The sequence below is a fragment of the Tamandua tetradactyla genome, chromosome 23 (genome assembly GCF_023851605.1).
Source record: "Tamandua tetradactyla isolate mTamTet1 chromosome 23, mTamTet1.pri, whole genome shotgun sequence".
NCBI classification, from domain to species: domain Eukaryota; kingdom Metazoa; phylum Chordata; class Mammalia; order Pilosa; family Myrmecophagidae; genus Tamandua; species Tamandua tetradactyla.
In genome coordinates this window covers 44,135,961-44,161,120 of record NC_135349.1, presented here as the reverse complement: position 1 = coordinate 44,161,120, position 25,160 = coordinate 44,135,961, and the positions used below count along the sequence as shown (strand labels likewise).

General features: G+C 41.3%; 1 protein-coding gene across 2 annotated transcripts in view; it reads left to right on the top strand.

Moving 5' to 3' along the window:
• SHISA9 (shisa family member 9) overlaps positions 1-25,160 on the top strand; it is a 264,995-nt gene that overhangs the window by 3,104 nt on the left and 236,731 nt on the right. For both annotated transcript variants that reach the window (XM_077141758.1, XM_077141759.1), the window contains exon 2: positions 8,775-8,902. In XM_077141758.1, coding sequence (XP_076997873.1) covers positions 8,775-8,902 — 128 coding nt within the window. The remainder of the gene's footprint in view (positions 1-8,774; positions 8,903-25,160) is intronic.

The window sequence follows — 25,160 nt, the reverse complement described above, 5'->3', positions numbered from 1 at the left end:
AGCAGACATTTTCCCATTGACCATCAGAATCTGGCAGAGCTGGCTAAAATGCAGACCCTTGGGCTCTATCCATGGAGATTCTGAATCCTGGGTCAGGCATAGGCCCCAGAAATCTGCATTTGCCTACCTTCTCGGATGGCTCTGATATAAAGTGGTTGCCACTTCGAGAAAGACTGGTCTTGGTTTTGGGCATGTTTTTCAGGGTTGGGGGATAGATGACTTAACCCAAAAGAAAGGAGAGAGGCCAAGGAGACTCTTATTTGCTTCTGATACTCATTTGCTCCGTGTGTGAAACCTTCATGTGTGTTTCTGTGATACTCGGGTGGCCCTCCAAAGGCATCATGCATTCCTTGTGCAGTTAAACATTTTGAGTCCCAGCCATGGGAATTGGCTCATTAGATTTTGCCAGGTGGTGCTAAGGGGTTGGGGGGGGAGGGCAGTGAGGGGCTGGCAGGCCAAACCTGGCGTCGGAAAGGCCGCTAGAAGGTGGCTTCCAGGTGAAATTAACTTGCCGGAGCAGCCCTCTTAATTTGTTTCATCAGGGGCTGAAAAGGACACTGAGGGGGGGAGGTCAGTTCTCATCTCATCCCTTCAAAGATCTGTAGTGCGTTGCTGTTGTTTGCAAACTTGGTGACCAGCGCGCTTGTGTCCTTCCAGCTGGGGACTTGGAGATGTCAGTTTGTCTGCTCAGAGTCCCAGGCATATGGCCTGCTTCCTTCTGGGCTGAATAGGACTGAGATAAGTTGGAAGACAGTGATTCCAGAGGGGTCTGTGGGTCTGCACGTGCTACTGGGATAACTCTGCAAAAGCTAGCTCGCCCACTCAGCAGCCACCCCAGGCACGTTCAGCTACGGTAGCCAGCTCTACTTACTGAACCCAATGACATGTTTTGTTTGTTCCATAAAACATTACTATTTATGTATTTTTTCTTCTAATTTTTGTTTTCCTTGACTTTTTATGGTGAAACAATTTAAACATGCAGAAAACTTGAAGAATTATTTAAATGAACTCCTGTATATCCTTTATCTAGAGCAGGGTTTCTCAATCTTGGCATTATTGACATTTGGGGACAGATCATCCTTTGTTGTGGATTCTGTCCTGTGCATTGGAGGATATTGGCAGCATCCCTGGCATCTATCAATTAGATACCAGTGGCACTTCCCACCCCAGTTGTAACAATTAAACAATGCCTCCAGACATTGCCAAATGTCCCCTAAGGAACAAAATTGCCCCCCATTTGAGAATCACTGATCTAGATTTAGCAATGATTAGTATTTTGTCATACTTATTTTGCTATTGCTCTCTCTCTATATTTACTTCTTTTCTTTCTTCCTTTTTTTTTTGTCCAAAGCATTTGAAAATAAGTTGCAGACATGACACTTCATCCCTATATACTTCAGCATGGATCTCCTAAGAACAAGGCTACTCTCCTATATGACACGATTCCATTATCACACCCAAGAAAATGAACAAAAATTCCATAGTATCTTCAAATAGCCACTCATATTCAAATTTTCCCATTTGCACCAAAAATATCTTTTATAGCTTGAGTTTTCAAATCAGGATCTAATCAAGATTCATTACATTTGGCTGTTAAGTCTCTTTAGTCTCTATTATGCACAGTGTTTTAAAATCAACTTAGGATCAATTGGCAGCGTTTCAAAACTGGGAGATTTTGCCCCCAGAAGTCCAGATTTCTGATTTCTCTTGAAAACATCGGTAGGTCTGACGACTCTGGAATTGCATTTTGACACAGTAATGGTTAGTTGCCGCTGAGTGGTAACTGGACTTAGGAAACTCTTGGGTTTATGCCAGTCGCTGCCTTGGGTGATTCCAGGGAGGCATTCAAGGCTAATCTTAACAGCATGAGCTCCACTCAGGTGTCCTGAGTGTCAGTCCTGGCTCCACCACTGAATAGCTGTGTGGCCTTGGGAAAGTTGCTTCACCCCTCTGACTCTCGTGTGCTCATCTGAAAAGGGAATGATGACGATCCTGATGTAAGCTTGCGGTGAGCATTCAGTGAGACCAGTCTTGGAATGCTCTTAGCACAGATCCTGCCACATGGAGACTGCTCAGCAACTCTTCCCCTTTATCGCCATCCCTGTTATTTGAATTTCTTACCCCTGGCCTACTGAAGGCAGCAATGCTTTGGTCTGTGTGCCTAGCTCTTGGTCTGCTAGGCTGTGCCCTATTTAGCTGTGCAACACTGATCATATCTTGTAACCTCTCTGGACTTGCATTTTAATCTTAGCAGGAGCTGGCAGGTTTGGAATAGGAGGGAAGCTCCCTGTGTGACTCCATGAAATGCATCGCAAGGGGTTGGACTAGTGATGGTGAAGGACCCTTGCTGGCTTTGCTGTGTTGCCATAAGCCGATGCATCGGGTTTCATTTGATTTCACAACTCTCCTTCCCACCTGGGGTGGGCTCAGTGACAGTCTGCCATTTACGGAGGCACAGATTGCTTTGGGAGAGGATGACCAAGCACCTGGTGGGCAAAGGAGTCAGACGTCAAACCCAAACAGTCTGAGGCCAAAGCACAGGTCCTCGACCATTGGGCCACATTGCCTTTGAGCTCAAGCCTGCGGGACCAGCGGTCTTCTCCATTCTCACAGAAGTGTTTGCTGTCCTGCAAATGACAGTATGTGCGTCAGGGCCAGCTTAAGGCGCCGCAGTAAGAGCAAGACTAGGAATGTTTTCTGCATCTGCCCCCGACATGGCCAGACCTCTTGGTGCAGGCGTCGATGCTCAATGAACTTGGGTGCAGGAGCACCTCTAGATGTGAAGCCAGTAGGGAACACACGTCATTATTTTGCCAACCATCAAATGGAATCAGAAATCAGAAATCTGAGCGGCAAATTACGATGTCCTGTGTGTTTTTCACACACAGTTCAGAAGAGCTGGAGTCCCTTGCAAAGAAATGGCATCAAGTGATGAACTCTCCTCCTTTCCCTTGCCTTCTCTCTCTTTTCTTTTGACTTCCCATCCACCTCCCCTTCTTCCTGTACATTTGTGGTTATCCTTTGGCTTCGATCAACTTCCCAGGCTGGAGAAGTCCGTGCATGCATATGTTGTTGGTCAAGTTATTTTTCCTTGCAGGATACATTTGCTGCTCTTTGGACCCTGAATCATTTGCATTTTAAAAATCAACTTTCTCGAGGTGTAATGCACACAATAAAATGCACCCATTTTAAGTGTACTGTCTGATGAGTTTTAACAGCTGTCTATACTTGTGTAACTACCGCTCCAGAAAGTTCCCGCATGCCCATTGCCCTTGCATTCTTGAGAAATAAATGATGCTGCTTCTGCAAGAGGAATGCTCAGGAATCCTTAACAAGAATTTCAACATCGGAACAGGGTTCGGGCTTGGAGACAACGTGGCGGCTCTGGATCGAGAAACTGGAACTCAGCTCTCTATGAAATATGGGGGTCTTGTTGTTTGCTCACGGTAATTGGAAAGAGAAGGGATTTGGCATTTTCTTTTAGTCCCTCAGATATGCCAAGGTCATTTGCACCATGGAGTCCCCTGAGTGGCCCCCCTTCAACATCCAGGTCTCAGCCTCTCCCTGAAACCTTCACTATCCAGGCTTTGTGCCCCCCCCCCCCCTTCATTCTAGCCCATTCCTTGGTTTCACTTGCTCCCTTTCACATTGCACTAGAGAATTACTCATTTATCAGTTTTCAAGTTAACTATCTGTCCCCTCCCACTATGGTGTACAGTGAGGATGCAGGGACAATAACTGCTTTCCCCAACATTTGTGTCCCAGGTGCTACAATAGCACCTGGCACAGGGTGCTTCTGGGCCCTGACATTCTAGTTTACATGTCATAAGCACATGTCTCCTTGTGCACCCATTCATTCTCTCCTCCAGGAGGTATTTATTGAGCACCTACTTGCTGGCCAGCCAAATGGCAGGAAACAGGTAACACAAAATAAATCAACAAATAGACACATAATAAGTGGCACCCACTGTAATTGCTGACATTCGATCGTTTTCAGCCTTAGAAATGGAAATTTCTTGTGTTTCGACATAATCCTTCTGATGGGGTAAGGACTGAAAGAGAGTGTAGCTTCTTCACGAGGTGGCCTCGGGGCCTTGCTGCTTGGAGTGTGGTCTCTGGACCAGCAGCAGCAGCATCTTGTGGGGAGCTGGGCAGAATCGCAACCCCTGCCTCCCTTCCCCCTTCCCCCTTCCCCACTCAGCCCCCAGGCTATTAAGTCAGGGGCTGCAGTTTGTCAAGAGCCCCAGGTGATTTGAATGTGCATTAAAGTTTGAGAAGCACTCAAACTATGGGCCTCAAACAAATGCCAAATCCTTATGCATTTGTTTGGGGTACATAGTTCTTTCCACCTTCTCATTCATTGAATTTTCTAGACATGTGGCAATTTGTAAACTATTTTTAGGATGTGCCCCCAATATGTGCACATTTGTCTTATTAGTATGTATCAGCAAACAATTGTTAGGTATATTGTGAAACATGCATTTTGTTTTTAAAAAGTGTTCTGTTTAAATTTAAAACGGAGCTTAATTTTAAAACGTTCTATTGAAAACATAAATTTTATAATGAGTGGCGGTGAAATAAATGTTACTTTAGAACCTGTCACTGGTCGTGATGGCTTCATGCTATCGTTAGCTTGGCTCTCCAGGCATACTGTGTGCCGAGGGCGAGGTTCCTCATTAATAAATCAATCCATATTTTGAATATTCTTCATGAGTGTTTTGATTATGTTTCAGCTGACGTGTTTCGGATCTGAGTTCGCTGTCATTGTTTTAACTTTGTGAAAAGCTGCTGTAGAGCAGGGAAGAATCAACTCTGCCGTTTTTTTTTTGTGCTTGCGTTATCAGTACGATGATCAGGTTGTGGATTTTGTTACGGGAGATTATTTATCTATATGTATAATTTTATTGAGGTACCATATATGTAAACGAAATTCCTCATTTTAACATTTTTAAGTGTACCGTCCAGTGGCATTCATTACATTTGCGATGCTGAGCTACCAACACACACATCCTCTGCCATATTTTAAGACATGTTTTGTAATGGTCAAATTAGTTAAAACTAGATTATTTCATCTGCAAAGATCCTGGAGGGGTGCCCATAAACTGGAAGACAGGAAATGCATCTTTGAACGTCGTGAGGACCCCCGTCCATACCGTGGGCCATGATTTTGCTTCTCCCATCTGCCATGGGCGTTCCGAGTGAGGCCACCAGCATCTACACCCAGATGACTTCTCAGTTCTAATGACCATCAATCATACATGGAGGGCCTCACATTTTCTTTCCCCATGACAGATAATCGTATGCAGTGCCTGGCGTGAGTGAACTACATGTTGGAGATTCCTTGTCCAGGGAAATGGTAGGCTCTAAGAATCCCAGCCTCCATTTCTGTGAAGGGCAACCCTGGTGAAAAGGGTTTTGAGCTGTTTTGGCATTCAGGAGAAGCCCAGGGCATCTACAGATGGCAGAGCTGGCCAAGTTCACGGTAGACATGCTGGTTACTTTGCTACCCTCTTGAAAGCGTGAATATTTTGGAATTCTCGGGGGGCTCCTTGCAGAATACAATGGAATCCACAGCTTCTGTTTTGAGAAAAATGTACATTCAACTTCAGAGGGGTTCAGGGATTCTCTTGAAGATCATGATTAAGATTAAGAACCTGCAGCAAATTAGGTTTGGACAGGCATTTGCCCTTTGCCTCGAACTTTCCTTCCCAGCAGCCCCTTTGAGTTTGAGGGCTGTCCTATTGCCTGGAGGCAGGAAGGAGCCCGGACTTTTATTTCAAAGACACTCAAGTTTGCATCTCAGGCCTTCCACTGATCAGCTGGGTTAAGTTGGCAGTTTTTCTCTCTGTAAAATGAGTCTGATGATCCAAAGCTTGTAAGGTCATCCTCCCCACTCATCACGTTCCAGCTGTTTGGCCTTCTTGCTTGCTCCCAAATATGCAGAGCTCTCTCCTGCCCCGAGGTCGGCACACCATAGTTCCTTCCCTGAGGAAGGCTCTTTCTAGAGCTCAATTTCACATCACCATTCAGAGCTCAAGTTCAAGGCCACCGCCTCAGGAAAGCATTCCCGCACCACCCAGTCTCTCTCTTTCACGCAACACTTTTATGTATTTTTCAAGTGTACAATTCAGTGGTTTTTTTTTTTTTTTTTTTTTTTTTTTTATTCACAGTGTCATGCAACCATCACCTCTCATTCCAGAACATTTTCCTCACCCTGAAAGAACACCTGTATCCATTAGCGGTCACTTTCAAGTTCTCCTCTTCCCTGCTCCCTGGAAACCAATAATTCTCTTTCTGTCACTCTGAATTTGGTGCTTCTGGACATTTCGTATACATGGTACCATACGCCATGTGACTTCTTGTGTTAGCTTCCTTTCACTGAGCGTAAAGTTTTCATGGCTCCTCTATGTTGTAACATGTATCAGTACTTCATTTATTCTTAGGACTGAAAAGTATTCTGTTTCCTATAGCACATTTTGGCCATCCATTCATCAGTTGATGGATATTTGGCTTGTTTCCACTTTTCGGCTGTTGTCAATAAAGACGCCATGCATGTGGCATCTTTGATCATGTTAGACTTTTATTTCCTTGGCAATGCCAATCATTATATACAACTTGCTAATTTTTCATATTCTATAGATGAGAGACTTCATGAAGGCAGCGACTTGTCCATCCTGTACAATTCTGATTCTCCAAGGTCCTGAATAGTGCCTGGCATGCAGTGAACAATAAATCTTTGTTGGATAAATGAATGGGAGCCATAGTTATTCTCTTGTCTCAGTGGGCTCAACCTTTCCTTCTGACTCCCAGAGGGTTCTGGCTGCATTGACCTGGGTCCCACTCCTGTCCTTGCCTTCTTCTCACCAGCTATGGCCCATGCCCCATTGACCATGACCAACTTGAGGCAAGCACAGGCCTCAGTTGCCCTGGAACACTCTCAAACTTGAGCGTGCAGCAGAAGCACAAGGAAGGTGTGTGGACACACAGATTTCTGGACTGCATTCCTAGTAGGTTTAGGTGCATCTGAAAATTTCCCCTGGGATGCCGATGCACCTTGAGAACCACTGACATTGTCGGGTGAGTTTCTGTGGACAGGCTGGGCCAGCTGCGTTCACGGGTGAGGTTTGTGCACGGGCTTCACTCAAACATCTCAGCTTCCTTCTCTGTCTCCCTTCCTTTATGTGGACTCATACAGTGAACGGAAAAGAGCATCAGGGTATACAGTCAAACATGGCAATGCCGCTTGGGGTTACAGACCTCAGGAGAACTCACCCTGAGGCACGCCGAGGCTGATAGAAAAATGTTTATCAAGGTGGTGTTTACCGAGGTGGGAGGGGGTGGCCATCTAGATTCCTTAATTAGGAGAACGGGTCAGCAGAGCTGGTGTTCTTTTGGTTCACGGTGGAACGACTGGACGCTCATAGCCAACATCCATCCTGTTTGGTCAGCTCCTCTGCTTTATTAGTTGCCTGAGGTGCTATAATCCCTGAAGATAAGGGAAATATGACAGAATACTATGCAGCGGTGCACGTGATGAAAGAGATTCACATTCAGCAGTATGGTTAGCTCTCATGTTGAGTGAACAAAGGAAGAGACAGAGTGAGATTTATGGTAACTAGTAAGACATTTGTGTAAAAGATACACCCATAGACATCAACACCTACAATATTATATATATTTCAAGGATACTTGTATATCTAGATAAACACATGGGGAGCGAAGGAAAGGAAACATTGGCGAGGTCCAGCCTTAGGTGTGGGATCCATTTGACAGTGATCTCTGCCCTCTTCTGGTATTGCAGACGCTCAGCTTCTTCCCTAGGTTTACAGCTCTTTGGAATGCTCACTTAACAGCTCTCTGCTTCCTTCCTTATTGGTTAAAAAAAAACAACAAAAAACCCCAGACAAACAGTGATGAAAATATTGGCCCTTGGGAGAGTGTTAAGGGGATTAAATGCGATGATCAGTGCAAAGGGGCAAAATCCAGCTGGCGCTTAGGTTCCTGGTCTTTCCCTCCTTTCCCAGCTATTGATGACAGGGAACAGCAGCAGGGGTGGGGAGTGGAAGGGTCCACAGCACCCTCCACAGTGAGGGAAACCCAGTACAAAGGGTGCAGGGCTGTGAGCACTGATTTCCGGTTCAAATCCTTGTGCCACAACCTACCAGCTGTGTGAACTTGAGCGGGTTAATATACCTCTCTGGGCCTTCATTTACTCCCCTGAAGAAGAGCAGTCAAAAGGCTCCTAAGGTGTTTTGTGCTGCTTGGTTGAGTGTAGGCAGGGAAAGCGATTAGCGTGTGTCTGAGTTATGGTAAGCACTCAATAAATGTTAGCTATTGTCAGTAATATTGGGCTACTGCTGTATTTGATGCGTTGGTGTCTAGTGTTGGAGATGAAGGGATGGAACTAAATCTGTGGGGTATGTCTCAAATGCAGGCACGGTAAAGATACATTACATTCATTTATCATTTCAGGCTCTCTACCACTCTATGAGGTAGCCAGTCCTGTGTAGATGTATAGATACAGATATAGTATAGATAAAGATAGCACTAGGGCTATTGTGAGAAGCACGTGAGCTCTTCTGTGTAAAGCTCTTATGGAACCTTGAATTGCAGCAATCTTATTTACTAAGTGATGCCTCTTCTCTACTCCACCCCGATTAGAATGGCAGCCCCAAGGAAGTCGGGGTCTTGCGTTCTGCTCACAAGGGCAGCGCTGGGTGGAACAGGAGGTGCCACGCGTATTTCAAATGAACAGGTCTAAACTCTTCTTTCAGGGCTCTTGCGGATGTCATGAGGCCCCAGGGACACTGCAACACTGACCACATGGAGAGAGACCTTAACATTGTCGTCCACGTCCAGCATTATGAAAACATGGACACGAGGACCCCCATAAATAACCTTCGTAAGTACAGCTGCACAAGCCGTCTCCAGCCCTGTGTGCTGACCCAGGCCGTGGTTGCCCTCAGGGTTCCTCTGTGCGTTTGGATTACGTAAGAGGCCCCCCACCTTGTTGTTGGCTGGTTAGAAGCTTTATTTCAGCTCTTCTGGATGAAGCCAAATTTGGTATCTTCATTTTTCACTTGGTTGGTTGCTCTGTTAACTAGTGGTCCACTTGATTGGTTTCTTGGGTTGATTCTTCTGTTAACCGGTTAACAGTTAACTTCTGTTAACTTGGTTCCTCTTGGTTGATTGCTCCATTAACTCATGGCACCCTTGGTTGGCCCATTAGGGTTGGGGACTTGATTAACCAGTGGATCTCCTGGTTGGTGGATCTCCTGGTTGGTGGATCTCCTGGTTGGTGGATCTCCTGGTTGGTGGATCTCCTGGTTGGTGGATCTGAGAATCTGTTCACCATTAATCCACTTTTGGTGGTTCATCTTGATTGAATAATTTGTTAACTGATGAGCCACTGCTTCTTAATCTGTCTGCTGAGGTAAAACAGTTGCATCTTTAATGTTTCATGCTGTTGTCAACTGACAGATACAGGGATAGAGGAATTAGACCTATTTTTCATAAAACTGGAGTATCATAAAAATAATCCATGAAATACTTTTGTGTGTTTGTGTGTGTGTGTGTGTGTGTGTGTGTAGGCAGGTGTTGAGTTATGGTCATGCTGGTTTGGAATGTGTACGTGTGATTCAACAGAAAATTTGGTTCCGTTGTTCTACTGATCTGTCTCTGCCACTGTGTTTCAATAGCCATTTTTCAGCAGGTAGAACGTTTTGGGGATATTGGTATTCTCCCAAAGATATTCTTTCCTTTAAAAGGTGTGTATGTACAACATATATGATGAAGCTGATGCACTGACTAATAGAAGTGAAGGAAAAACCAGATTGTTTAGTTTTTGACAATACTGTACTACTGTGGTTATTCCTAACAATTATGTTTTCACATAACCCCCACATTGAAGTAATGTGGAGGGCTTGGTTTAAAATAACAAAAGCCAGACAATTCAAAGGATGCATTTAGTTGTGGCTGGAGGTTTCTAAAAGCAGGAACAGTTGTGGTGTTGCACATTTTACAGCTGCCGTTACTGAAACTATTTAGCATTGCATCAGGGTTTTATTTGCTGAATCATAGTTTTGGATGATTTGGTGGCAAAGTTGTATGCTCAGTGGTAAGGCGAATGTATGTGGACTTTGAGATAGGTGGCAGGAATTCTCTGATTCTGCATGGTGATGATTATTTATGGTTCGGAAATTGTTGCAATGTGTTGGCAGGGTCAATGTTTACAAAGTTTGAAACATGGGCCACTGAATAGAATGTTGCAGGTTTTATTATATTAAATAATTTGGCATTATTTACTTATAACCTAGATTGTAGGACGGTGTGAAAAATAACCGCATTTCAGAGCCAATGGAAGTTTTGTGACCAAATCCCACAACCTAAATGTATGGTAAATTGCACCAACTGTGACATAGCATTGCTGTGTCCTATTCTGGCTTTGAGGGAAATTAACATATTCTCTCCAGTCCCTTTACACTGGAAAATAAGTTGAGCCTTGACATATGTGGGTCTCAGACATTGTGAGTCAATGTGATCGTGGAGCAGAGAAAGCTAAAATGGTATTAGGTTCCTGGTTATCAATGTGAGCATTAACAGGACAGGTTTTTTATTTGGTGTTTAAATTTTATGATGATTTTGAATCATGACACAACTGAAATAACAAACTCATTGAAGTCACCCAAGTTTCATTATTCCATGGGGCAAAAGGACAGGGAACAATAATGAATTGTGCTTTAAAAAGAGACTTTTAAAGTTGTATTGATATTAAATTACCACCGAAGATGGGTATCTAGGCCCTGAGTAATTTACAAGGTCTCTTGTGACAGGCTAAATTGGTTATTTATGATTCTGGCTTTTAGGCTATAATTGTCCCTCAGAAACCAGTGTCCTTTCCAGTGAAGGGAAAGAGTGTGTAGTTTACTGGGTGCAAGTATATCAGAAAATTCCTGTTAAGCTAAAAGAGAGAATATCAGGTGTAACGTTGTGAACACTGCATTCTTACATGCATTTCCACAAATGTTAACTATCCCAGCATTCTTGGGAATATCTGAAAAATTAAAAACATGTAGCCTTTTTACTGATTTATAGTCATAAGTTTAATTCATATAGCAAATTAATTAAGTAGTTGATAATAATAGGGAGCTTGTTAATGGCTTACTATCTTATTGATTTATAGGAACTCTTTACATATTGGACACAGAGAAAATTTTGATGTTCCTAAGATAGAATGGTTTTGTGAGTTCATTGAGAGCATCAGACTAGATGACTGATATTTATCAGTTCCTAGGGGGTTTAAAAGCCATGCTGTCATGAAGCCCACTTTGATTGACAGAAAACCAGGAGAGAAGAACTCTAGACAAATAATTAGAAAGTGAAACTAATCCTTGGAATCAGAATTTGAATGCACCTATTGAATACAATACCCCTTTTTTAGGCGTTATGAGAGCTACAAGATTTACCATTGCAAAAAAAAGGAAAGAAAGATTGATCTTGTTGTTGTACAGTAAGAAGAGGAGAATATTGCCACTTTAAGGCTGTTCTTTCCTAAACATCCAGGTTGCCATATTTGATTGGGAATTCATTAGTCTCAACTTAAATGTCATTTCCATCTCTATTCAAGACCTAATCTACATTACTCCAAGAGAATAATAATCTCCATCTATTTCTCTCCCTGCTTCTTCTTGATGCTAATACCTCGTCACTTTCTGATCTTTTATGCCCTAGCCAAATGCTAAGAGAATCAGTGGTCAGTGTAGAATTCTGAGTATTTGGAAGTGGGGAGGGAATGGAGATGGACTTGGGTGGAGGCAAACAGGGAGAGAAAACTGCAATAAGGGAAATGTTTTGCCCATTATTCTTGTAAAAAGTTTCTGGGGTTGATTTTTCCTGTGACTTACCTATTTAGCTGAAGACTGGTTTTTCTTCAGCTGATGCTGTTCATGTTCTTTCCAGGCATCCAGTGATATAGCCTAAAAATATTTAGTCTGATAATCAAAAGGGCCTCGACCTCTTTGATTAACAGGATGTAGATTCAGATGAGATAGTGATTTTCTGAAACTGCTCCTCTGGCTTTTGTATAATTATAGTTTGCTTTTGAAGGCACATTTTGTCCTCAAGTTCGTTGAACGTACTCTGTCTTCCCCACCCCAACCTCCCTGTCTGCCAGTGACACCCCACCCCCTGCCTTTGGGACTGCAGTGTAAATGTAGGCTCCCTTCACTCTTCCTGAAAGTGGGGAGATTTGAGCGAGGGGCTGTGCATACATCTGGATGAATATTTCTCAATCATTTGTGTTTACAGCACCCTTTAAACTTTTTTTTATTTTTTGTTTTTGAAAGTAACAATTTTATTTTGGAATATCTTTGTATTTACAGAAAAGTTGCAAAGATGGTACAGAGAGTTTCCATCGACTCCTCACCCACTTCTTCCTGATGTAAGCATTTTACATTACCAGGGTACATTTGCCACAGTTGAGAAATCCAGCACCAGCACATTACTTTTAACTCAACTCCAGACTTGACTTGAATTTCACTCATGCCCCTTTCTGGCTCAGGGTCCAATGCGAAGACACCCCATTGATTATGTTTAGTACAGCATTCTTTTGACAGTAGAACTGTGGTTGTACAATCTAGATTGTATAATACGGATGCGGTGGAGACTTAACCCTAAGTAGGTCAGCAGCAATGATAAAGCATTTATTGCCCCAGTATAAAAACTGCCTCTCAGGGCTATAAAAATATCCACCTAAAATCATTCTGGTGACTGTTGGAATGGAACCATTTGTGGCCTTGACCATGCTCTCACGTACCCTCACGAGGCAAAATACTCTTGTGTTCCGTATGAGTTTACGACCCCTAGCTTCATCAGAGCAAGTGGAATCTCACCTCAGGCTGAGCTGAAATGCTGACTTACTGTTTCAGGACACAGACTCCAGCATAAAGACCAGTTGACTGTTCTAGCCTCACCCCACTCTCTACTCTTCTAGGACCATTCTTGAGTAGATGTACATGGATCTGGATGAAAAGCAGAACCCTGTTTTAGCTTATGGAGAGGTTGCATGGCTTGTATCCAGGGCCAATAGGATTTCCAGTCATTTCAATAAATATTTACCAAGGACACCTGGAATGTCCCCACCTGACTTTTGGAAATACCAAGAGGACACTCCCAAATATTTAAAAAAATGTTAGGGGAATTTCCTAGCCAGGGCAGGCAAAAAGACAAACATAGATATGAGTGTATAAGAGTAAAAAAATACATGAGGTTGTATTTTAGTGTTAGGGAACACTAATCTGATAGAGCAGCAGCGTTCTAAGGCTTTCAGATATGTCAACATTTTGAATCTCCAATTTTTAAAAAATTTTTCCCATTGTGAAATTGGGGAAATTGAGGCTCTGAGAGGTTAAGTAGTTTTCCCAAAGCCATACAGCCAAGAAAGGGTGCAACTGGGATTTCAACTGAGACAGTCAGGCTCCGGGATGTGTGCTTTTAACCACTAGCCAACATCACCCATTTGCAGAATGGTTTAGTCTTGCCCCAGGAACAGAAATGGTTAAAGCATATGGCAAGTGAACTCAGAGATCTTTTGGCACTCTAGGAAAGAGAGCTGTTTCCAAAGTACACTCCAATTTATCTGTTCTTGTGGTAAGTACTCCCGCAGGAGAAATAATAACTAACATTTGTCGAATATATTCTGTGTGCCAGCTACTGTCCTAAGTGCTTTGAATGTGTTAGCTCATCTAATACTAAATTAATTCTCAAGCAGCCTAGCTCGCCCCTGCCACAGGGCCTTTGTACTTGCTGCGTGGGGCCTCTGCTGGATGGTGCAGCTCTCTTCCTTCTCAGCCCAGTTGCCACCACTTTAGAGAAGACTTTCTTATCTATTGCTGGCCCCCAAAACATCTCCTAGTTTCCATTCCCTGGTTATTTTCTTTACAACATTTGATCTTTTCTGACATGGGCCCACTCATTATTTGATGCACACCTCTGCCACTGCAGTGTCAACTCCATGAGAGCCAATTATTTGCACTGTCACGGTTACAGCAGCGCCTGCACCAGGAACTGGGTGACTCCTGGCAGCATCATCATCAATTTTTGTTGAATGAATGAAAACCGTCTACAGAGGAAGTCTCATTATTCCCATTTTTGAATAAGAAAATTGAGGATCATGTCAACATAAGAATTCATCTGACGTGATGACTGGGATTTGCTTTAAAAATACTCCAGCAAAAATTAAAATTGCGGGGAGCTGGTGGACGAAATAAAATAGAAAAAGATTGGCAGTTATTACAGCTAGGTGATCGATACATAGGGGTTCATTATACTCTTCTCTTTGTGTTTGTATCTATTTGAAAATATCCATAATAAAAAGCTAAAAATTTAAGAACTTGTCTGTAACATCCCAGCTGGTAAATAGACAAGCCAGGATACAAACCCAGGTCTGTCTGATGCCGGAGTCTGCATGGTACTGGGGACACCTGGGGGGTTTCATGATGAAAACCCAGGATTCAGGAAGGGTGGGAAATGGGCCAACCTCAGGGGCTTCAGTGATTGGAATAGGTAAAGGATCATTATTTTTCTCTGTCCTTACTGTGTTCAGTCACCATATCTTTGAGTTCACCTTATCCAGACAGAGAGAGAAAGAGAATATGGAATATGACTGTTTTTGACCAGCCAGTGACCTGGCTTTCCATGGGATCAGCTATCTGACCTTGATTCAATGAGGTGGGTGGGTGGAGGGTACCTAGAGCTCCATCTCGGTGCGGTGGTGGGGTAGGTCCTGTAAGAAGGGTGGGTTGAGAATTGAAGTTTTCAGTTTTCGGGAGTCCGGGGATTGCATTTGTTTTACTCACCCTTGAATATCTGGTGCCTAGAAATAATGTGGTCAGTAGAATTGTTGAATGAATGAATGAATGAATGAATGCATGAATGGATCAATCTCTCACACAAACCCAGTAAGAAGTACAGGGAAATCCATTATCAGGACCCTTGGGATTTTGAGTTTTGAGAGAACTTGGCTGGTTCCATGTGAGGGCTTGACCTTCTTCTATGAAGTCACAGCTATTAACACTCTTGTTTTTAGAAACCTCATTGATTTTTCTTCCACAGTGGGGCAGAACTCATTGTTTCACATGAAGATATATGATTGTAATGGTTTTCGTGCATGGCCTTAGTAAATTATATAGTTAATCTAAGATGGATTTGCTGAGAACAATTGTAAGTTCCATGCAGTGTCCTGAATTGACTTTGTGTGGTTTTAGAGCAAGATATCTGGTGTCTTTTTGAAGTATCCAGAGTTAAGAAGTGTTTCTGACATGGGGCAGTGCTCAGCAAACACGTCTAACCTGTTAGAGTTATTTCAACAAGGCACAGGGGATTTGAGTTTGGAGGTAGACATAACTGGGATTAGGTATCTGCTCTGTCATTTATTAATAATGCAGTCTTGGAAAAATTAATTTAATTCTCTGAACTTCAGTTTTCTATTCTATAAAATGGGTTAAATAATATCTTCCTTACAAGATTGTTGTGAGGATTAAATGAAATAACATGTATAAGCAATTCAACATAATGTCCGAGAACATAAATGTTGATTGTTACTACTATTAATTGTGGAATGAGTGAATATTGGCGTGAAAGACATTTGTTCACTAGGGGACAGTGATACACATCAGCATGAATTCATTGTATAGTTGTCTTCACCGTGAAAATGTTTTCAGTCTGTGTGCTGGGTGATAACACAATTTGTGTGTTTGTGTGTGTGTTTGTTACTACTAATGTTTGTGATGCAAATGAGAACTGAAGAAGCTGTCAATTCTTTCCCAAGGAAATAGTGCTAATGGAGCAGCTGTCCCATTCTCAGCCATTTGTTTCTGTCTTATGTTTTTGTTCTATTCCCTTTTAAAACGCATGAGTTTTAAGATGTTATTTACACCAGTAAACCAGGCCAGTAGGAATCTAGATGATCCCCAAACGTGTCTTGTATCTCCATCCAGAGAATGTAATTGTGTGTGTGTGTGTGTGTGTGCGCGCGCGCACACACATGCAACAGAGAAAGCCCTTAAGAGAAAACAAAATCACATTCTGAAAGTCATCTCCTAGGATCTCTTCAAAAATTTCTACCAAAGCTGGCCACATGGCATTGCCTAATTAGATTTGCCTTGCCTTTCCAAAGTGCTTCCAACCAGCTGTAGAACTATTTGTAAAGAATGTCTAAGTATTGCACACAGTGTCTGGTTTAGTTGAAAAGATGCCAGGTTCTGTTCCTTCCATACCAGAGAAAGCCAATCATGGTACATCATTCCATTGGGAGAGCATTTCTATTTATGTGTCTGGATGAAATGATATGGCATTCCTACTGTGTGATCAACACTTAGGTGGATAAAAAAAGGAGTGATAAAACACTTGAACATTTGTTCTGCGCCTATCACAAGCATACATTTTATTTCCCATAACAATTCCATTAAGTACTTAAATGGGTACTAAACCCACATATTCTAGATGAGGTAACTGCGACGCAGGGTGTTTAAGTAGCCAGCTCAAGGCCACAGAGATATTTGGTAAGAAGTTTAGACCCTGGACTTGAACCCAGGCCTGCCTGGCTTTAAACTGTGCCCTCTATTCATGACCTTCCTGGGTGCCTTTCCCGAGAATCCATCCTGGGTGATGCACCAGATTATGTCCTGTACTTCTTTCTTCCTTTTTACTGTTTATCGATTCCCACTAAGAGTCACTGTTTTAGGCTAAACTTATCTTCAATAAAGGACAAACTGAGATAAAGTTGCTATTTCTGTCCTGGAGGACCCATATTTTTGCCACCCTCTACTTTCCTGATATTAACATTTTCATACAATCAATACTCAACAGATATTTATTAAAATCCCTGTTGTGTGTCAGGGAATGTGCTAGGAATTGGAAGTACAGGATGAACAAGCCAAATACAGGGTTTTTCTTCTTGGAGTTTAAATACAGGGCAGGACTTCCCCACTATGTGACTCCCTGGGGTGCAACTCCCCGTGGCAACGTGGGACAGGACCCCCTGGGATAAGCCAGGACCCAGCATCATGGGAATGAGAGAGCCTCCTTGATCAAAAGGGGAAAGAGAGAAATGAGACAAAATAAAGTCTCAGTATCTGTGAGATTGCAAACAGAGTCGAGAGGTTATCCTGAAGGTGATTGTTATGCATTATATAGATGTCCCTTTTTAGTGATGATGTATTGGAGTGGCTGAAGGGAAGTGCCTGAAATTGTTGAACTGTGTTTCAGTAGCCTTGATTCTTTTTTTTTTTTTTTTTTTGGTGCATGGTCAGAGAATCAAACCTGGTTCTCCCGCATGGAAGGTGAGCATTATACCACTGAACTAACCTTGATTCTTGAAGACGACTATATAACTATGTAGCTTTTACAATGTGACTGTGTGATTGTGAGAACCTCGTGTCTGATGCTCCTTTTATCCAGGGTATGGAAAGATGAGTAAAAAAATAAGGATATAAATAAATAATGGGGGGTGGATAAAGGGTAGATGGAAGTACTGGTGGTCAATGAAAGGGACAGGTAAGGGGCATGGGGTGGATGAGTTTTTCCTTCTAATTTCTTTTTCTGGAGTGATGCAAATAGTCTATAAATGGTCATGGTGATGAATGCACAACTGTGTGATGATATTTGTGAGCCACTGATTGGATACCATTCATGGTCTGTATGTGTATGAAGATTTCTCAATAAAAATATTTTAAAAAATACAGGGCAGGAAATGGAAAAGTAAGCAGTTAAATTACAAAATGATGTGATAGGAATAAATATAGATTGCTATGAGAGATTGCAGGAGCCCCCTACCCTCCAAAATTTCTGGGCTAGAGGGGAGGGAGGAGAGTTCGGGGCAGCTTTTCCTGAGAAATCGATAGCTTGTTCTGAAAGGAAAAATACTCCCCAACAACTTTCCAGGAAACAGAGTAAAAGAGAGCAGAAATTTTTCATGTTTTGACTTTGTTTGCCTTTGACTAAGGGTGGAATAATTAGTCTTAGAATGCAGACCTTTCTTGCAGGTCTGATTAGTTTTGTACAAATTGTATAAGGAGAGAAAAGAATTTTAGGGTCATATTGCTTGTGGTTGGAAAATAGCAATGCCACGTCTGACACGGGAAGACCAAAATATCAGGATCAGTTATCAGGAGATGAATATAGGTTCTTTTTATAGTATTCTTTCAGTTCAGTCAGCCTGCCGTTCCTGTCTTGAATAGATTAGTGTTAAATTTTTTCTTCTTTGAAAAATAACAGCCGATATAAAATTTAGTAACATAATATATATAAATAATATAATACAGATATTAAAATAATTTATAATAAGCTTTTAGGAAACTGCCTAAAAGTCCCAGTAAGCATTCTCAATAAAGTTAATTACAAGCTGAAAAGGAAATCCCATCACATTAGTCTGAGAACACAGTTAATGAAACTAAGTGTAATCATAATCTGAATATTTCATTACATGAAGACTTAAACTCATTAATTTAGGTGTTTGTCCCAAATTTGTGTGCTTGCACTAAGACTGCCACTCTTGATGCACACATATGTTTACCAGGGATTCTCATTTAAAATGAGTCGTTTGTCCAGGAAGATGGGTCTCCACTGTGGAGATCTGTCCATGGTTCTGAAATGCACCGTGTAAACTGGTTTAAAGCGCTATCCAAATAGAAAGGACAATCTCACAGATCTTTGAAGCTGGAGGGGACTTTGGCAATCCCTTGCTCTTTGGTTTACCACATTTCTGATTTCAAAGATGATGAACAGTAAAAAAGAAGGAAAAAAAATATAGAGCAAGAAGAAAAGAGGGACTAACATAGTGTGCTAAATTTAAAATTTTGCCAAACAAGGAAATTAAATAAATAGGAACCATTAAGTATTATCACCATTATTTCACAGAAGATATGGACATTTTAACATCATACATTTAGGAAAGAAAGAGGTCTAAAATCAAATGAATTTAGTGTGATGATAAACTTATTCTCCTGTTCTTATTCCTGTCTCTCTCTGCCCTGAGTCTGTTGAAAATGAGAACATGGCTTTGTGTTTGGGAATTTCTGATCATTCCTTAATTTGTCTGATCATCTAATGAGTAAATTAGTATTTACTGAATACCTACAAAATGCTAGGTATTTGTTTCTGATCATTCCTTAATTTGTCTGATCATCTAATGAGTAAATTAGTATTTACTGAATACCTACAATATGCTAGGTATTTGTTCTTGGTGCTGAGGATACAGACTGGAGATTATATATATCTATAATGATTTCATAGAGCTTATTTTAAGTCCATTCTCAGCATTTTACAAATGATGAATCTAAGGTCCAGGAAAATGCAAGGAATTGCTGAAAGTTATATAACGTAACCAGAGCCTTGTCTGGTTAACACTGTTTTAAATATAAGTATTACTAGTTAGGAAAAAACCACTGATTACAAATACATGTTTACTGGGCAATTCTATATAATAGACTTAAGGATGTGATGGGAAGGGATAGACTTCTTGGCTATTGATACAGTGCTACTTTAGTTGGTTGCCTCATCTTTCATCCAAAGGAAGTCCTTTGAAATAATCAAACGTTCTTGATATTTTAACAAAATATTGAATTGTTTAAAGCCATGTTTTGGCAAGGGCAGTGATATGGTATCTGATTTTTTAAAATTGAGTGGCAACAAGGAATGGCAGAAGCACATCTTTCTCCAAAGTATTATTTTTAAAAGTTTAATGCATTTATTCAAAGACAAAAAAGGTCATTGATCAAGCAATTCTTTGGTAATAGCTGACAAGGATATTACCTAAGCATGGATTTTAAAAATTATTCTTTATGAACATTTTGCATTGCCAATCAATTTGGAGGTGACTAGGTTCAGACCCTGGCACTGCTTCTTTAAAAATGTATTTGTTAATGTGTTACTTACATGAATAGTGCATACATTCATATAATTACAAAAATCTTCACATGGTATGGTTGTTTCTATGAGTGAATATTTTGCTTATGCCATTAGCAATGGCCTCTTTATAGACACAGTACAGATATGATCTCAAGTCAGAATTATTAATTGGGCAACTTGTGGATAAAGTGACATTTGGATTTTCATTTTATCTTCATTATATATCTCCTCTGCTTAAAATCTGCCAGTTGAGTTCTACATCACAAGAACAATAAAAATTAAATCCCTTGCCTGGCCTGAGCTCATTTCCTTCTTCCTTTATCCCATTCTCTTTACCATGGTGAGCTCTCTTTTCTGGTATTAATGTGCCAAGATTGCTTCCACTTCTGGGGTTTTGCAGTTGCTGTTCCTTCTTCCTGCAACACTCTTCCTGCAGCTGTTTGCAGTCATTTAGGACTTGGGTAACCTTTCCCTCTTAGAGGACACCTTCCCTGTAGAAAGTAGCCCACCCTGTGTAAAGACTCCCACCGCCCTCCCTCTCTATTAGGTCACCATTTTATTTTCCTCATAGTTCTTATCATATTTTAGTTAACTAAAATTATCTAGTTTGCTTTTTCTTTTATATCTTCTCCACCCAAATGTCAGCTTCACAAGACCAGAATTCTTGTCTGTCTCATTTCCCACCATATCTCCAGTGCCTAGTAGAGTAGCATAGTATCTGGTACATAGTAAGTACTCTATAAAAATGTGTTGAATGAATGAATACTGTCCAAATACTATGCGGCCACATATTCCTGTTTAATTGTTATTACTTTTGCATTATCAATTCATTAGGGTTTTATTTCTTGTGGACTAAAACCCTCTATGTTGGTTTTAGAGTTTAGAAAATGCCAAATTATGTCCCAAGAGAAGTTGCATACATGTAAAAGCTCATAAATGCGTATTCCAGCATTACCTGGCAATTATGAAATTTCACACCAAGTCAATATTTTCAAAGTCTAGTCCACCAATTCAATTGCAATTGATTTTTTCAATGGCATTCCCTCCCATTTCATTCCTTTTGACTTCTCTGTATCATAGCTTGCCTCTCAATGCCCCATCCATGCTGACTCTCAATTTCATTAGCATGAAAGAAAACTATGGAGGGAATTGGGTGTGTTTAATATTTATGAAATGACTGTTTTGTTGATATGGATAATAAAAGCATTTATCTCTGGTGATGCAAAGTAACCTTCAATATCCCCTGCTTAGGATCACAATATTGATTTTAATGTATTGTCCAGGAGACCATTAAATCTCCTACAGCTATGTTTCACATTTAATTATATTTAAAAGGAAATCTTGAAACTCAAGGGGAAGAGTTTGTGGGTACAAAGAAAAAATAACACAACAGATCCACAGATCCATTTCGTATCCTATAATTGGGTAACTATCTAATGGCAAGCCCCAGGCCTTGGCTTCTCTGTGGTTAAAATCAAGTATTTACCTCCCCTTTGACTCTGAATCCCAAAAATGCCCCAAATATGCCACCAGATCTTATAATCCTACCCCTGGAGCCAAACCAGGTCAAGCTAAGAAAAACACTTAAGAACAAAAGGTGCTGTCTCTGGATCTTCAGGCAGGAGTGTCTGAGCATCCCCTGCCTCTCCTCAGCCCGGGACACTTTTTAGTAAATGCTCAGAAGGAAAGTGGGATATATTATGTTGTGGATAATGGGGAGGGAAGGAAGGTTCATGGTCACCTTTTCCTGCTTTTTGAGCTTCATGTCCCATTGTAGTTGCTTCAGCAAGGTTTCTGTTCATGCAGCCCATTTTATTTAGCAATTGCTATATGTCAAGCTGTGTATGAGGTATGCCTGGGGTAAAAGTAATAATGCTGATAATTAGCCTTTACTGAACCCTTGCTGGGAGCCAGGTGTTTCAAATATCTTATCCACTTAATTCTCTTAACAACCCTGCAAAGTGGACAGGGTTACCTTTATCTTACAGAGTAAATGGGCATCTAATAGTTGGTGGGGTCAGGATTCAAATACATATTGACCTGATTCCAAAGCCTGAGCTCTTTCTTCCCTCTGAAGTAGACAGATAGGTTTCGTTTTGGGGTGACGGCCACAGTGAGGGGTAGTGGCTGTCTGAAGTGGGGTGCTGGAAAGGATTCTGAGGCTATAATTCAGCTCGGTAGGTGTGAGGACTGTGATTGATTAGTCATGTCTGCTGTGAGAGAAGAATAGGTTAGTCCTTGTGTGGCACATATTTGCACTTCTCTGTCTACTACAAATATAATAAAAGCCCCTCAGAGGACTTGTGATTTTGTAAATGAGGGAAGATAAGTGCAATATAAAATGAGGGAATGTAAACCAAATTGATGGCTTGGGAAGGCCTCAAGTGCCAAGTGCCTAACATATGGTGTTTGGATGTATAGTAGGTGATTAACATATCTTTGTTTAATGGATGACTGAATGCATGAATGGATAGTTAGAGGCACACGATAACCTTCTACTCTTTTTAATTCTCTAAGATATTTCCCGCATTGTAGGATGACCGGAAAATGACATACATATCTGAACTGCGTTCCTTTAGTTTCCTATAAGAATGCTAACCCAGAAATGTATTTTAACAGGAACATCTTTGGTTTTAAAAAGTCGTGGTTGATATAACAAAGAGCAGCATGACAAACGCATTTGTATTCTTTAAACTCTGCTATTGAAACTAGGATATATTATGTTATTTAACATCCTTTATAAAGAGAAGGACTTCTGCACTATGCATTCATTCAACGCATCTTTGTCTTGTGTTATCTAGTGAGGCACTGTGCTAATGCTGCATAAAACAAGCCAGGTTTCTGAACTCTAGAGCTTACATCCTATGGGAGAATACTGTTCAAATAGCACGTAGATAAAAACTTTAAGAGTTGCTATTTGTGATCAGTATGGGAGGAAACAGGTAAGGTGAGGGGATAAAGAATAACAAGGCTGACCTTACCAAGGAAGACATGGTAAAGGTGTGACCAAAAAGATGAATGAAAAGGAGTCATTCAGGTAAAGATTGGGCATTCTAGGCAGAAAAAATAAAATGGGCCAGGGCTCTGAGGCAGGAAAGTGTTTCATTGTGTTTGTGGAAGTAAAGGAAGCCCAGTGGGGCTGCAGTCTGGTGAGGGAGGGGAAGAGGTGATGAAGATAAATGTGGAAAAAGATAAATTTTTTCATAAATGAGAAGAAAGTAAGATCCAGTTTCCAACTATGTACCATAGTTAGAATTTCCGAGCACCTATTGTGTGCTAGGTATTATAGCAAGTACTTTACATATATTATAATGCATGTAAGTATATTATATTATAATGTTTAAATGCATGAGCTGGCTCCAAATAGTGCTTTCCAATGGGTGTTTCATTGAACACTAGTCCTTTGAGATATTTTGCCAATTTAGATTTCCTTGGCCAAATAAATTTGGGCATAGTTGCACACTCTCTCCACCTCTTGGAGATTTTTAAAATATATTAACACATTAAAGACTCTGAGAATAAATGCAATAAATGCAACAGAAACATTTAAAATATGTTCATTTCGGTGTTTTTCAAGCTAATATATACATTGAACTTCTTTTTGCATAGCCATTATTGACATATAGGGAATAGTATTCAGGAGAAAGACTTAGAAGCTTGGATTAATGTTGATCTGGTTCTATTTAATTACTTTCTGTGATGGTGAGCTCATTATGTCCCATGGCAATCCATTCTGCTTTCTGGCAGACCTTACTGATGAGAATTTTGCTTTATGCCCATTTCAAAATGATCAGTCAAGCCCCTTAGAGAGGCTTGCGACAGGAAGTGGAGGCCAAAGCTATTAATAATTTGCTTTTCTCCCATCTCTGCACCCTAGTCTTTCTCATTTTTCAAGGCTCAGAGTAATTAATCAATATCAGAAAGTTTTGGTTACAAGCAACAGAAAGCAGTTCTGTCTGACTGAAGCAAAAAGGAAGTTTTTTTTGAAGATAATTGGTCGGCTCATGGAATTAAAGGAACATTCTGAAGGACCAAACTTGGGCTGAGTAAGACCCTATTCTGCTCTAACCAGAGCTGATGACATGGTGGATACATAGTTCTTATAAGCGCTCCCATGCTGATATGTATCATTCCAGCCATCTCTCTCTCTTTGTGTCCATTCCACTTACATGTAAGGTCCGAGGAGAGTGTATGCTTGGCCCACAGTGGGTCAATGATCAATCCTTGGCTAGGGAGGGTGGGAACTTTTGACTGACTGTCTTACTAAGATTGTACATAATGAGGGAGAGGAGATTCTCCAAAATGCAATTGAGATGCTGGTCAGAAGTAGGGAATGAATGCTAGGCATCCAGACAGGGAAACATACTTCCAAAGAAAGATTCAAACAAATCCCCTCTCCTGCTTGATCTCTTCTCCTCTGGATGTATACATGGGCTTACATCTGTCCCAGTCACTTCCATACCATTCAATTCTACCAACATCTGGAAACTGCCTAGATGTTTTTTCCTGGAAAAATTACCTGTGGCTTAGTGCTTTGGGTGTTCTTTCACTGTGGGGATGTGTTTGCGTGGTCTCCAGTTAGACATAATAATGGAACCTCTATAATGTCTCCAGCAAAAATTGTCAGAAGTGATTGTGGGGAGACCATTTTTGGGTGAGGCAAATGGAATACTTCAAAGTGAGATCTGGATCATGGCATGCATTGAGAGGAAGGGGTGTGTTTGGTAAAGGAGGGAGGGGTGAGCAGATTGGCTTTGGGCACATGGAGGTGTGCATTTGCAGATGGCCACGAAGGCAGGTGGAAGGGAACCAACCCAGCTTAGGTGGGGGCACTGCCACCATGAGTGATGACGAATGATTGCTGGGTTGAAGGCTTTGAAGTCCAGGTTAAGGAATTGAGAACTGAGCCTGTGGGAGTTCTTGAGCAGATGTGCTGCCTCCCATGACTTCTCTAACAGGTGTCTTGTTGGGTTGTTGGGATAATGGCCAAAAAAGAACTTCAAGGCAATTTGGGGAAAGCTCTCCAGCAATCTCAAGCACTGTTGTCACCACCTTACCCATGAAGTCCTTGTTCCAGCCCTTTACCAAAGCATTTTGAGGGTTGCTAGGAAACTAGGGATGCTTGAGCAGTTGGGATCTGACTATAATAATTCTCTAGGTTTCCAAGGTTGGAAGAGGAGCCAGGTCAGTCCAATGCCATATTCTCTTACCTCCTTATAGAGTGCAGTCAGGCATACATGCATTAAAGTTAAAGG